General features: G+C 36.6%; 1 protein-coding gene across 1 annotated transcript in view; it reads right to left on the minus strand.

The window, feature by feature from the left end:
* Window positions 1-1,591: 1,591 nt before the first annotated feature.
* The window catches only part of N4BP2 (NEDD4 binding protein 2), a 111,562-nt gene continuing 97,327 nt past the window's right edge, over window positions 1,592-15,826 (minus strand). Inside the window, exon 16 of the mRNA XM_082464104.1 lies at window positions 1,592-3,092. Within this exon, the coding sequence (XP_082320230.1) occupies window positions 3,061-3,092 (32 nt within the window). The 3' untranslated portion in view covers window positions 1,592-3,060. The remainder of the gene's footprint in view (window positions 3,093-15,826) is intronic.

A 15,826-nucleotide genomic window follows, 5' to 3' on the forward strand; every position in this document is an offset into this window, starting at 1 on the left:
AGGTGTAGGCAGTAGAGGCAACTACTTTCTTCTAGAAGGCACTGATTTCATCTCTTTGCTGATGGTGACTCATTCCTAAGAGGCAGGCAATTTCAACTCACTATAAATCTTAATGACATGGAAATGTGCACACAATATACCGTTAAGTAAAAAAAAGCAGGACAAAACTTGAATTTGAATTTAACTTGTTATTATATATAATATGCAAATGTTAATAGAGGTAACCTCTAGGTGACAGGACACCAGTAATTTTTACATTTTCATTTTCTGTATTTCCCAAATTTTCTATATTAACACCTATGTAAGCCAGATAGAAAATTATAGGGTTTTTCTTAACTGCATTGAGCAAGTCTACCTGTTTCCTCCATAAACCCTTGTTACTGCTTCAGTGGCAATGTTTTGCGTAACAACCAGTAATTTTATAGCAGTTGATTCTCAGAATAGAATCACTGAACCATAGCTGAACCTTGCAAAGTCATCTTCATCGCTCAGCCTATACTGGGTCACATTTAGATGATTCCAACCAGATGCAAATTCCACTTCCACACAGACTTCAAAAACAAGAGATTCCAGCAGCTATTGCATTAAACCTCTTAAAAATCCAATCTTAAATTTCCCTTAAAATGGAAATCATAGCTGGGAAAGATCCTAGGCTATCTAGTAGCTTTATCTTCTGGGAAAGATAAAGGAGTACTCAGAAATAAAAGTGAGGTTTCTGGGAAATTTATTCAGTGTCTGAGCTCAAAAAGAAAGAGGTAGTGGGAAATGCTTGGTGCTTATTAGAGGTAAACATGTTTGTGACAAGGGCAGTCAACGATTGCAAGATTTGGTTTCAAATTAAATCTGCTGTTTTCTTATGATTACTATTACCTAAATTATTATAGTTGCGCATTTTTTAATCATTTAGGAGAAAAGGGAGTATTTTTGTAAATTTTCCTTAATTTTCTTTTAATCTTTCTGTTTAAATGACATTTAATCTTTCTGTTTAAATGACATTTAAAATGATACATAAAACTTCAAGGTTAGTCATAAACAAATGTCTATTCCCTTTACTTTTTTTTATAATATCATCAGTTATTAAAAGTAAGTAAAAAGTTAATAATCAGGATGGGGGTAGTATGAAGAAATGAGGATTGTTATACACTACTCATGTGAATTTAAATTCTATCATGTTTATAGATATACATATTAATATGTATATGTATAAAAATACCTATGTGTATATGTGTCTATAAATACACACACAAATACATAAACCTATATACCTTCATGCCATTTAAATTCACATGAGTAGTGTATAGTAGTACATAGATACACATATATGAGTATAAATATAAATTATAAATTGTCTCACAAAAACATCCCTTAAATATGGTGAATTCTTTGGTCTCAGCCAATCTCCTTCATGTAATTTATCTTCACAAACAATAAGACACCCATACATAGATTTATTTCCAAGGCTGTTCAGTGCATTTTATTTAATGTAGAGACAAATGAAAACAATTTCAATGTCCAATGACAAAATGTTGGTTACCCTTTACTTTTTTTTAACCACATAAACCTTTTAAAAGACAAAATTTCTATTAAAACATTTTTTCCAAAAAAAAATTTAAGTTCTTAAATATTTATCAGAAACAAAATTTTTTTTATAATTTTGGACAAAGCTATCTCTATGGTATATTTATTATTCAAAACATAAAGTAAGATTGTTTTGCTCTCTATAATTCCTGCCTTTTAAAGTAATCTTCTAAATATAAAATAATGAGGTTTTTTTTAATGCTTTGGAAGAAAAATATTAAAATACTAAGTTTTCTTCTAACTTTGAATTTTTATGTTTCAGATTCAATTTACAACTTACAAAGTACTTTTATGTATATTAGTGTATTTGGCCCTCACAAGATCACTGTAAAATAGCAAAACAAGTATTATTATTATTCTCAGCAACCTCATTTTATAAATGAGAAAACTGAAACTTAAAAAGGTTAAGCAACTTATATAAGGCCACACAGCCAGTTAGTGAGAGAACTCTCTAGATCAATTTACCGCTATAGCATTTTCCCTGCAGAAAACAAATTACTTTTCCCAATTGATTCATTAAAACATGGTAAGAGATACACACTGAAGAGAGACATGCAAAAAAATGCAGAAAATCCGTTATTTTTAAATGGTCATAGATTTATTAGTATAAAGAATAAGATACAAAAATAAAGGATCTGTACAGTAAAATCCTAATTTTATATGAAAAAAATTATTCATGTCTGAAAGACTAAAAGTAATTATATCAAACAGTAATGGTGATTATCTCTGAATGGTGAAATTGGAGATAATTTTTCATTTATTTTTCTCTGATTTTTTGTATTCTGCAAATGTTTAGCTAACAGTAAGGATTAACTCTATAATCAGTCAAACAAACATTACCAGGTATTTTTAATAAAGTGCTCTAAACATACAGTTTATTCTCGTCAGTGATTCTCTAATGCATGTGGTTTCGCTTCAGTTTTTTGGTTTGCTGGGAATTTTTTATTTGAAAAAAAAGGTATATGTGGTTTCAATTTTTAAAAAAAGTAACATGAAATCACAGTGCCATATTCTGAAGATCTGGTTCTCTCTTCTAGCCCATGTAGCAATATAGGGCAGGTTTTTGAGAACTTAACCTGAAAAACCATTTCTGTGGTTTTCTTTGTGTCTGCAGTAAGTCCCAATGTTTAACTGTTAACTTGAATGTCTACCTTCCCAAAAGTCATTTCTTCTTCCTTGCTAAAAAGAATCTCTGTCTGGTGATAGACAAAGTGTCCCAAATCAGGGGATGAATCATGATGCCCAGTCTAAGGTAGTGAAAGAGACTCTTCTGGTTCCCGGCTTCCCAGCTTCCCTTGCAGCTATGGGTAGCCATGTGACCCAGTTCCACTCAATGAAATATTCAGGAAAGTCTTCTTGGGTGTTCCTGGGAAAGGTATTCTTCACCGGTTAGATCAGTGAGAGACGTCAAAAAACACCTGCCTTCCTTTCATGCTTTGACTGTTGTCATATGAGAATGCGATGTTCTGACGACTAAAGCGGTCATCTCAGGACACACGGGAAAGCCCAGAAACCTGCAGAGGCACAGAGCCAGAACACTGTTGACCCACTCGCCATAATTTTTATTATGTGAGATAATGAAATGCAGGTATTATCTAAGCCACAGTTTGTTATTCTAATACTTGCAACTGAATGTCTTCTAACGATGTAGTAACATATAACAAAAATTTGAAATTGAAAAAAATTGAAACAAAAAAATTTGAAATTGGGGCTTCCCTGGTGGCACAGTGGTTAAGAATACGCCTGCCAATACAGGGGACACGGGTTCGAGCCCTGGTCTGGGAAGATCCCACATGCCACAGAGCAACTAAGCCCGTGAGCCACAACTACTGAACCCACGTGCCACAACTACTGAAGCCCGCACGCCTAGAGCCCATGCTCCTCAACAAGAGAAGCCACCGCAATAAGCCCACGCACTGCAACGATGAGTAGCCTCCGCTCGCTGCACCTAGAGAAAGCCCGCGCATAGCAACAAAGACCCAACACAGCCAAAAAAAAAAAAAAAACTTTGAAATTGAAAAAATTTAGCAAAAAAAAAAAATTAGCCGATACCCAACCTAAATGGCTAACAGTGTAGAATGTCATAAAGAAATGGTTAAGTATACACAGTATTATTTGTCATATATGTCTCAATAAAGCTGAAAATAAAAAGAAATGGTTAGGTAGATTATTTTACTGGGATATTATACAGTTATTTAAAAATAATATGTAGGAAAATCATGTGGCCACATGATGTAAGATTATGTGGGGAAGAAAAAGAAAAAAGAAAAACAGGACTTGGGATTGTACATGCACTATGATTACAACAATGTTTTCAAAGATTGTGAAGAAACAAACCCAAACCACTAACAGGAATTGTCTTAGGGGGATAGAATTGCCCATAGATTGTTTTTATCCATTCGCCTGTTTTCTAAATACTGGGCCTCATAGATTATAATCTTTACATTAAACAATATAAAATAAAGTAACTCATACAAACAGGAATACCTTGGAGATGTTGCAGGTTTGGTTCCAGACCCCCACAATAAAGTGAATGTTGCAATAAAGCTAGTCACACACATTTGTTGGTTTCCCAGTGCATATAAAAGTTATGTTTACACTATACTGTAGTCTATTAAGTGGGCAGCAGCGTTATGTCTAAAAAAACAATGTACATAGCTTAATTTAAAAATACACTTTTACTAAAAAATACTGACCATCATCCAAGCCTTCAGCATGTCATAGTAGTAACATCAAAGATCACAGATCACCGTAACAAATATAATAATAATGAAAAGTTTGAAATATTGCTAGAATTACCAAAATGTGACACAGACACATGAAGGAAGCAAATGCTGTTGGATTGGAAAACAGACGCCGATAGTCTAGCTTGTTGCGGGGTTGCCACAAACCTCCAATTTGTGAAAATAAAATGCAGTATCTGGGAGGCACAATAAAATGAAGTGCAATAAAATGAGGTATGGCAGTATAAATCCCTGAAAGAATTTATACTAAGTATAAGAATATGTTTGGCTCCCTATTGCCAAACTCAAACTTCCCATCTTGACTTTCAAAGCCCTTCGTCACATGGCCCCTGCCTACTTTTCTAGTCCCATCCCTTACTACATGTTCTGTTCCAGCCACAGTGAACACTCGTACCTGAAAAGCCTTTCCTTTTGTGCAAGGTAAACAATACCAGATGTGGCAGAGACTGCTGGTTATTCCCCTCAATCCCCCTCTTCAATAATAGAAAATAATTTTCAACTGAGCACACTACAGCCCAAGATAAAGGCTACCTGTCCTAGCCTTCCTTTCAGCTGGACGTAGTTATGTGGCTTTGTTCTGGCTACTGAGGTGTGGGCAACCTCCAGCTGAAAGGAACACTAGGACATATAGGAAGAGGGGTGCTGTTTTTGTCCTTTCCTTCTTAGATGCTTAAGTTTGATCAGCCCACCTGCACCACGAAATCAATGAAAGCCGCGAGCTGAGCTTGGAAGAACGAGAAGGCTGGGTCCCCGATGAGCCTGTCGCTGCCACACCAGCCCTGGAGCGCCTGCCTCTGGGTTTCATCTTCACAAAAGGGAGAAATAGACTCCTATCTTGCCTATCCCACTACTGTTTTTGAGTTTTCTGTCACACACAACCTAACCTAGTCCTAATTGATACATTAATTTCTTTTTTAAATAATTTATTTATTTTTGGCTGTGTTGGGTCTTCGTTGCTGCGCGCGGGCTTTCTCTAGTTGCAGCGAGCGGGGGCTACTCTTCGTCCTGGCGCGCCAGCTTCTCACTGCGGTGGCTTCTCTTGTTGCAGAGCACGGGCTCTAGGCGCACGGGCTTCAGTAGTTGTGGCTCACGGGCTGAGTTGCTCCGCGGCATGTTTGATCTTTCCCGACCAGGGATCGAACCCGTGTCCCCTGCATTGGCAGGCGGATTCTTAACCACTGCGCCACCAGGGAAGTCCCTGATATATTAATTTATGAGATAAGCTACTGACAAAAATGCTTTTAGAAGAGGAGTGACAACAATATCATCGAATTACTATCCAGAAGACATGAACAGAAAGTTGGAGGTTTGGCGCTGGCGCAAAAGAAAACAGAAGGCTGAAGAAGGGCAGGGGTCGGGGGATGGCAGGGCTAGCAATATGGTGAGAAGTTAGGGCCACCAATGACTATTTGGGGGAGAGGATGGGGGTGCAGATGTGGCTAAAGAAGTTTTAAGAATAAAGATGACTAATATTAAATATTAAGTCACCTAGTGTACTCTGCTACAATGTAATTCCCTAATGTTACCACCAAATTCTCAGTAAAAATCCTGTATACACAATAGCCTGGTGTGAGCAGGTTTTTTGGAAAATCAAGGAAAGGGGTCAAGAGAGAATGAAACACTAAAAGGCTGTTCATTCAGTGGAAGCTGGAAATTAGAGCTTATATTAAGCATAAGCTTCCCCAAATTCCCAGAAAAATAGGTATAAATGCTATGCTTACCATTCAATATGGAATGATTTTTAGAACCAATATTTTGCATATATTAGCATGTTTTAATGACATGTTTACATATATTTTGCATATCATTTTTCTTTACACCAGAAATAGTCATGCTTGACATTTGTTTTGCAACATATTTTTGTTTTATTTTATTTTAACCAATCAATGTGCCATGGACATATTTTCAGATAGGTTAACCCCATCCTTTAATAACAGCATAGTATTCCATCATATGGAAGTACCATAATTAATTTAACTAGTCCACGTTGATGTAAATTGACTTTTTTGCTATTGCAAGTGCTGTACTTGTACAAAACAATGTAACACTTTAATGCAGTTGTGCATGAGCAATTAAGTATTCCTGTGGAATAAATGACAGGAAGAGACTTTGCAAGGTTTCTGAAGAGATGTATTTTTTATTGTAGCAGATATTATCAAATTACATTCCAGAGAAGTCTGCCAGTGATGAATGAGAGCACCTATTTGCTTATACTCTCACCACACTAGGTATTATAAATCTTTTGTTTTTGTCAGCTGAAAAGTGATATCGTGCTAATTAATTAGTGAGATTCAACATCTTTTCACATATTTACTGGTCACTTCTATTTATTCTCTGAAATGTATATTTATATCCTCTGCCCATTTTTCTCTATTGAATTATTTATTGTTTTCATATTGATTTAGAAAAATTATTTATATATTAAAGATATCAATAATTTATATATATTTTACAAAAATATCTCTAGGTCTGTTATTTGTCTTTTAATTTTGTTTATGGTGACTTTTGCTGTGTCCAAGTTTTTAATTTCTGAGATTGATTAGACTATTTACCACTCCAAAATGTAAACAATATTTTCCTATAATTATGATTTAAAATTCTTTCAAAATTACATGGCAATAATGTAATAGTTAAGAGTACAATCCTTTGTACCAGCCTGCCTGATTTCAAATCCTGATTATGCTGTGTAAACTCAGGAAAGTTATTTAACTTCTATGTGCCTTGGTTACCTCGACTATTAAATGGGGATAATACTAGCATCTGTACTTCATAGGGCTTTGTGAGGATTAAATGAGTTAGTACATACCAGGTGTTTAGAACATCCCTTGCAACATAGAAAGTTTCAATAAACATTAGCTACCATTATTTTGCTGCGTCTTAATGACAGGAGTTTTCCAAAATGTTTTAATATCTGATATGTCCCATAAATAAATGCTCCAGAATGCATCTAATCCTTATAAATGGTCTTAACCTTTTGCCACCTGCCTGGATCAGTACAATGAAACTCTGCAAATGAAGACAGACAGAAAACTGAAGATTGCAAATGAGAAAGTCAGAGTGCCACACACAAATCAAATGGAAGTACCAGCTGCAAAAGCTCAACAAGTTAGAAGAAGCAAATAGAAGAGCCTAAGGTAGGAATTAGATGTTTCAACTATGAGTCTTGCCCTGACAGGCAGGGCTCTCAAACAGCAGCTGCACAAACCTGTCATCCCATCTGAGGCAAATGTGCCGTTAACATTCAAAGGAAGGTTGTTTCCTATATATTTAGCTTATACGTTGAGCAAGTATCAGGGGTGACCCTGTGTGCAAACCTTTCAAAAACTTTCTTTAGCCTTGGGCAACTTTATGTTATCTGGAGAGCTTGATCATTGTCCTTGTTACAAACTGTAGTTAAAGATCAAGTTTGTTCATTGATTTTACAATGATAAAGTGAGCCCGTGTTTTGTTAATAATCACTGAAATCTACCAAAAATGCACATGCTGCCCGACTACCAGGTACCATTAATTTTTCTTGTAATTCCTTTATCTCTTCCATATTTGTGAGTATCATGCCTAAATCTGAATTATTTTTTCTTTTCTTTTTCTTGGTGAGTCTTGCCAGACTTCTCTCTATAGCACTTACATATCCTGAGGAACAGCTTTTGGTTTTACTTACCAACTCCTGCTATATTTTTATTTTCTAATTCATTCATTTCTGATTTTACCTATTTCATTTGTATTGACACTGACAGGTGACAGAAAGGTAGACTGCTTTTCCACTGTACTCATTTCTGAGTAAACAATTCACCCTCCTGTTACTTTCTTTGATTTATTTTGTTCTTTGTTTTCTTAAGTTGCTTAAGTTAAATGCTCAGCCTCTTTTCAGTTACTCTCGTTTCATAATAAAAACATTTAGTTGTGGCAATTTTATTTGAATTTCAAAAGACAGGGTGACCCCAACAGACATCTAGGCTACATATGATTTATAAAAGTAAGACCGGCTCTTACAAAAAAAGGCCTGGGTGCAAGATGACTGCGGAACAAAATGACAGAACTGGAAGCAGCCTTAAGGAGACCCAGAATCCTACACAATACAAATGAGGGCTCAGATGACAGATAATGAGATAATTTGTCTGATATTAAAAAGTCAGATATCCTCACACTAAGTCTGTGCTCTAGTTGAGCAAGAAGTCTTAAAAAGCAAAGCAAGGAAGAACTACCGCTTTCCCTCCCTTCCTTCTCTCTGCATAGCAGATCACCTAAAATCCCACAAAGAACCTAATTAACCGTTTCCTTTCATAAACACCTCAAGTTCAAAATACTGTGCAAATTCTGTTTTCAAAGTTGAGTTTCCATGGGGCACTGCCCCAGGTCTCCTCCTCCCCTGCTGGAGGAAAATTCTAGAAGGCAGAATAGAGCTGGCTGTTGGTGACATCTGCTTTGACTTCGAAGTCTAGAGGCAAACACAGGGAGCTTGAATAATTAAAGTTAACTCCGTGAAAAAAGACATGTCACAGTTATTGGGGTCTTTATTATGTTCCTATCATCCTATTTTCTTCAGACACCATGGAGTGATTTCATTGCCATAATCCTGCAGTTCTTAACTGGAGTTGGGGGAGAGGTAAGGTATGCCTATCAGAATCACCTTGAGAGGGTTTTTTTTGTTGAAATTATACACTCTCCACTCCTGGAATGATAAACAATGATATAATCAAAGAAGAGAGGAGATAACAAAAGATTCAAAGGAATCTAGGAATCTAGTTTTGGAAATAATCAGAAGTGGAGACAGATGTTCATCACATACATTATTAATGATGAAAACTTTAATCAGCTTGAATGTCCAAAAACAGGAAAATAAATTATGTTACAGTAATCCATACTACTGAGTATGTTCATAACTATTATCATGACCTTTAATACCATAAGAAAAGATGCATGGTTTAACTTTCATTGTAAAACGCAGGATACAAAAGTATATGCAAGGTATGATCTCAGCTATTTAAATATTTAATTTATATACAAAGCAGAAAGTTGGCAGAGGAAAATCACCAAAATGCTAGCAGTTTTTTTGTGTTGAATAGGATTAATAGAGAGTTTTTAAATTCTTTTTTCTTTTTTTTTAGTGTTTTTCTCACAAGCTTTATTGCTTTTATAATCATAAGTAAATCAAGGAACATTTATGGGTAAAAAGTTCAAATCTGTACCTTCTATTTCTTGAAATCAGTTCTGGAAAAAAAAAAAAAAAGAAGAAAAGGGTAGGGGAAGGGAGGAAAGGAAAGGAGAGGAGAGGAAGAAGTTACAACACAGAGAAAAAGAAATATTGTTGGTTTACTAGTAGGAATGATATTCAAAACATTTAACAGGAGTCCGGCCCAGGCACCACGCAGTAAGAACACAATTTAATTATAACTAACTGGTCCACTCACACTGTTGTATTCCCACTGAATGTCATCCTGTTTTCAGGCTCACTTTTCAAGGGAAGGTGTTGTTAGGAATATCCTGACCATCAATTTGAGCCCTTGTATACATTTTCTCCTTGCACAGAGCACATTTACCTCCATCTCCATCCACAAAACCCTGCATAGGTGCTCCATCTTCCATGAACCCCTTCCAGGCTGCCCCAGTCAACGTAAACTTCTTTATGTTTCCCTATAGCCGCTTCCCCATAGTATTTATCATAATGCTACCTTGTAGTATAGCAATTATGTGTCCTATTGTGTTCCCTCCTATTCCATATCCCCACAGTACCTAACATGGCAGAGATCACATCGAATCCTCATCTAGCTGTATTCTAAGCAAGGACTCTTTGTCGTCATAGGGTATCTTCCAGAGAGGTCCAGGAGTTAGGACAGTCAAGTTCCTTTTGCAACTTTGGGTTGTGGATTTGCTCACATCCAGGATCTGAGCAATCTACTGAGGTGGTATAACAGACAGGTTTCCTAGACCAGCCCCTCTGAGGAGATGAGGGGCTCAAGGGAAAGTTGGCCTGATTGCAAGGGATGTTCTCTGCTGATGGTGAGTGCAGAACTAGACATAGGTGGTGACTGGGATGGGGAGTTGGGGGAGCAAACAGCATCAGGGAAGTGTCAACTGGACCTGCTCCCAGAGACACCTACAGGGAAAACTGGGTGGTGCTTTTGCAAAAAGACAAAAAAGTTCTTAGCTTTGAAACATCATAGATTCAATATAATCTTTTGTTCATTTCATCATCAAACATTAATACAGGCCATGTGCTGGATACTGGGAGACTACAATATATATTGTTGGGAAGGTTGTAGTGAAATGGTCACTCTCAGAGACTTAAACAAACACAGCTGAGTTGAACTGATCTAAACCCACTATATTAGTTTGCTAGGGCTGCCATAACAAAGGACCACAGACTGGGTGGCTTAAATAGCAGAAATGTATTGTCTCACTGGTCTGGAGGCTAGAAGTCCAAGATCAAGGTGTCAGCAGGGTTGATTTCTTCTGAGGCTGTGAGGGAAGGGTCTGTTCCAGGCCCCGCTCTTCTTAGTTGTAGATGGCCCTCTACTCCCTGTGTTTCTTTGTATTATATTCCCTCTTTGCATATCTCTGTGTCCAACTTTACCTTTTTATAAGGACACAGTGTACTAGATTAGGGACCACCCAAAGGACACCATTTTAACTCAATGATCACATTGTGAGATAATGGGGGTTAGAACTTCGAAGTATGAATTTTGGGAGAATACAGTTCAACCCATAATACCCTGCCACATCTTAGGCGATCATCCAAAGCTAAACCCAAACGTCATCAGGCAGCCTTGAACTGCTTCTCCGGCCATGTTGCATGGGGACTAGCACCCAGCATTATCCCTGCAAGCAAAAGCAGCAGGGACACCAATCACGGCAGCAAAAGGTGAGGTACAAGACAGCACTCTCATCGCACCAAGGAGGCTGGCAGCCTTCTCCTGCAGCTTGGATCCTATTTTCCTACCTAGTTCCTGGCAGTAGGGAGAGGCCCACAGCAAACAAGGACGATGATAACATGTTCTAGCACTTCATTCTGGAGGGCTTAGCCAAGGGCAGAAGACAGACGGAGAAAAGTGGAAGCGAGTCCTTTAAATACGCAACCCAGCAAGATTGGCCAAACACATCAAAACGCCTCTACCAAACCCCAACATAACTGATAGAATCATTAAACTGGACACCACTAAATAAAATACGCCAATCTGAGTTCACCGAAATATGAAAACTGAATTCTAAAACAAGTTCCAAAAAACAATTAAATCTCTCAAGTGTAAACATGTAAAATATATATTTCATATCATTTGTTTCCTAGTTTCAATCCTTTTCCAAACACCAAAGAGGAAACAAAGTAGGAGAGACATCATTGAACAAGAGGATATTTGAAATACAGTTACACTGTCTTAAATGACCCATGACACATTAACTCAATCATTTAAGTTAATGCATAACTCAGCATAGCTATTGAACAGGAAATGATCTCATTTGGTAGCATCTGGCCAAAAAGATACAGCTGAAAAAATATATGTAGTTGACAATTTCTAATTAGGGCACAAAAATTGATGAGGTCTGCTGAGCTCCTTATTAGACGTCTACCTAGTTCATTTTTTATTTTATCTGTAATCTTTATATTACCACAATGAACTCTTATGTTGGGATGGTAAGTGTGTATAGTGAGTAGGCCAAAAAAAAATTTTAAGTTAATGATTGAGGGTGGATTAGAGTAAAGACTCCAAGTAATCCAGTTATTAAGTTTGGTGTAAAAAAGTTACAGGGGTTCCCTTTAAACCTCAAAGCTATCTGATTAGTGTTCGGAGTCTCGTCATAAGTAGGAAACAAAGGAAAAATACATAAAGCATTATCAGCTAGCATACTCTTGGTGAAACTGTGCAGGATTCATGGGCTAATTTCTGACCCCTAGTGGTAAAGTTGTACTAAGGTCCTCAAATATATCATACTCGATCCTGAATTATTGCTACCATTGGGGAGAGAATCCATTGCTAAAAGGATTAAGGGGAAGACAGTCACCCACAATCTCGGAGGTCACTGGTCTCTTTGACTCTAGGAGGTTCTGGAATGTTAGTGAACTCCTTGGCTGACTTACACTTCAACGCTGATTTCAGCCTCATGCAAACAAGCCTTAGACAAGAAGTCCGTGCAAAGCAACAGTCCTTAGGTTTATGTTCAGACTCTTTTCCTTGCCCCAGCCTCTTCAGAGTACTAGTGATTAGGAGAAAACCCAAAAACAAGCAAGCAAAGGAAGGAAAGAAATGTATGGACAATCAATGAGCATGTAAGTGCTAACAAGTGCAGATACATCACTTAGTCACACATAGTGAAGTGAATACAAAAACAAAAAACAATACTGATACTCCAAGAAGAATGCAACATTTAGACATCAGAAAGTAATCCTTCCACTATCATTTATAACTAGTTAGACTTAAAAGTTTTGAAACCATAAAGTGGATGTAACTATTCAGACATTGACCTCATAGGTCAAAGATTACACTAATACAATATTCTTATTAAAATAATAGCAGAGCAAATATAAAATCTGAGAAGAAACTTCTTTTTCAAGAAAATCAAAACTATCTTCCCTGATGACAACAGGGTGATCACTTTGACCCAAGTCTGTTATTGCCTATTTCTGTTAACATAGGCAATAAAATTGGAAATTCCCCAATCTTACTTAATTGTAAGAGCTCCATCGAAACAATGCTGTTTGTGAAACTTACGACATCTAGTCCATATCACAGCCCTTTCCACTGTTCTAAATTTTTTCTTCAGAACCCACATGCACATTTAACATTGCCAAGCCCACTCTCCAAATTTTTTAAATTTATTTTTGGCTGTGTTGGGTCTTCGTTGCTGCGTGCGGGCTTTCTCTAGTTGCGGCGAGCAGGGGCTACTCTTCGTTGTGGTGTGCGGGCTTCTCATTGCGGTGGCTTCTCTTGTTGCAGAGCACGGGCTCTAGAGTGCAGGCTCAGTAGTTGTGGCGCACGGGCTTAGTTGCTCCGCGGCATGTGAGATCTTCCCCGACCAGGGATCGAACCCCGTGTGCCCCACATTGGCAGGCGGACTCTTAACCACTGTGCCACCAGGGAAGTCCCTACTCTCCAAATTTTTATCGCTACTACTGGCACTTTCTTATATTTGTATGTATGTAGGTAGATATAAGCGTACTTTTTTCTTCTTGTTTACCTCTGCCTTCTTTCTAGCTCCTCAACCGAAGTTAACTACCTACTGTTTATCTTTACGTAGCCTTCTTCCTGTTCATATAATCATAAATATATACATATTGGAGTTGCCATTAACTGTTTTACAAAAATAGTTATATTATATACCCTTTTCTGATTTTATTGTTTGTTTGCTTAACAATACATCATGGGATGCCCTAACCGGTAAGGATCTATGGAAGACTGTATTTTCCAAAAATAGCCACAGCAATATGTCTGGTTCCACATGCTCTTCCAGGACCTTGCCACTGTCCAATAAAAATGTGGAGTCTATTTCCCCTCCTGTTGAACCAGCTGTGCCTGTGACTGTCTGAACAAATAGAATGTGGCAAAAGTGATGCTGTGTGACTTCTAAGACTAGGTTAGAAAACATGACACATCTTCCACCCATTTCTCTTTTCTTCTTCTTCTTTTTCTTTCTCTCCCTGTCTCCCTGTTTCCCTGTCTCTCTCTCTCTTAATCAGCACCAGGTTGTGAAGGAACCAGGCTACACAGGGAACCCATGTGTAGAAATTCTCACAGACAGTTCTAGCTGAAGTCTCAGCCAACAGCCAAACAGCCGAACGTGTGAGTGAATGAGCCTTCACAAAATTCCGGATCCCTTCCATCAAGTCACCCTCAGCTTTCTTGTCTTCTGTATGAGGCCTCAGACACCACAGAGAACAAACCATCTCAGTTGTGCTTGTAGTCTCTGCTGTGCCTTGTCCAAATCCCACCGAAGCCATGAGCGTAATAGAATTGTTGTTTTACATCAGTAAGCGTTTTGGGGAACTTTGTTACATAGCAATGGATAACTGGAAAAGGATTAAGTCATCCTTTCTATGGCTCTATATGTTTCTACAGCATGGCTATAACACAGCTTATTCAAGCATTACCTTTGCAAGGGCACTTTGTTTTCAGTTTTGGTCACTATGAACATTACTAAATAAATATCCTTGAATATGTAATATATCTTGAGATTTATGTTCTTATTTCCATAAGAATTATTGAGTAGAATTGCTAAGTTAAATGTGTATTTTAGTTTTACTAGGTTTTTTTTTTTTTTTTTTTTACCCTCTGGTTCATAAGGGGTTTATCTTTGGGTGGGAGGTAGGGGAGGAGTGCTTTTAATTTATTTTTCTCTTCTACCATTTCCCACATTTCATCAAATTAAGTCTTCCTTTTTTATTAATTCCCTCTTCTACTGTCTTCTTGGTTCTTTTTCTAATTTTTTTAAGATGAATATTGAGTTCTTGTATTTCTAATCTTTGCATACAGCTTTCATCGGGTCTTGTAGATTTGGTTTTGTTGGATTTTCCTTTCTCACTTTAGAGAGTTTACAATTTCAATTTTAGTTTCTAATTTGATGCAAAGATTATTTAGGAGGGTAGTCTTCTTTTTTTTTTTTTTGGATGGAATTTTTTCTGTTTTAATATTTTTTATTGAGGTATAATTGGCATACAATATTACATTAGTTTCAGGGGTACAACACAATGATTTGACCTGTATATTGTGAAATGATCACAGGATGGCAGTATTAAATTTCAAATAATTGATTAAATTATCTTTTAAAAATTTAATTAATTTACTTCTAATTTAATCAGATAATGTGACCTGTAAAAATCTCTACTGTAAAATTTTCTTATTGGTTTTGTGTGTGTGTGTGTGTGTGTGTGTGTGGCAAAGTTTATGGCCACTTTCATATATAGTAAATGGCCATTTGGAAATATATATTATTCTCTGAAGAATGTAAGATACTGTACCTATTTAATAATGTATATATGTTGATTATATTAGTCTTTATATGGTCTTTCTTAATATTTTGATCTACTAGATCTGTCTAGTTCTGAAAAAGGTATAATAAAAAACTACTCTAATTTTATTTTAATGCAGTTGTCCTTACATGTATTTAGTTGTCCATACAAATATGTCCTTACAATATTTAGCTATTGTATTGTTTGATGCATATCTTCATATGTTACATCTTTTATAGGCAATGTTCTTCTTCTTCCTGTTCATTATCACTTTGTCTGATATTAATATTTCCTCTCTTAGTTTTAATTTATTTGCATTATGTGTTTTTCCAATCTCTTTATTTTAAAATAATTCTTTATTACATAAAGTGTGCTTCTTGTACACAACATATAGCTGGGTTAGTTTTTAATCTAATGTGACAGTCTCTGTCTTTTGATAGGAACATTGAGCTCATTTGCATTTAATATAATCACTAATATTCTTGATTTATTTCTTCTCTCTTGCTTACGCTTTCCATTGAATTTACTTCATTAATTTCCCTTTTTCCTTTAATTTGTGTTTACTAGT

The sequence above is a fragment of the Balaenoptera physalus genome (assembly GCF_965194825.1).
Source record: "Balaenoptera physalus genome assembly, chromosome: 5".
NCBI classification, from domain to species: domain Eukaryota; kingdom Metazoa; phylum Chordata; class Mammalia; order Artiodactyla; family Balaenopteridae; genus Balaenoptera; species Balaenoptera physalus.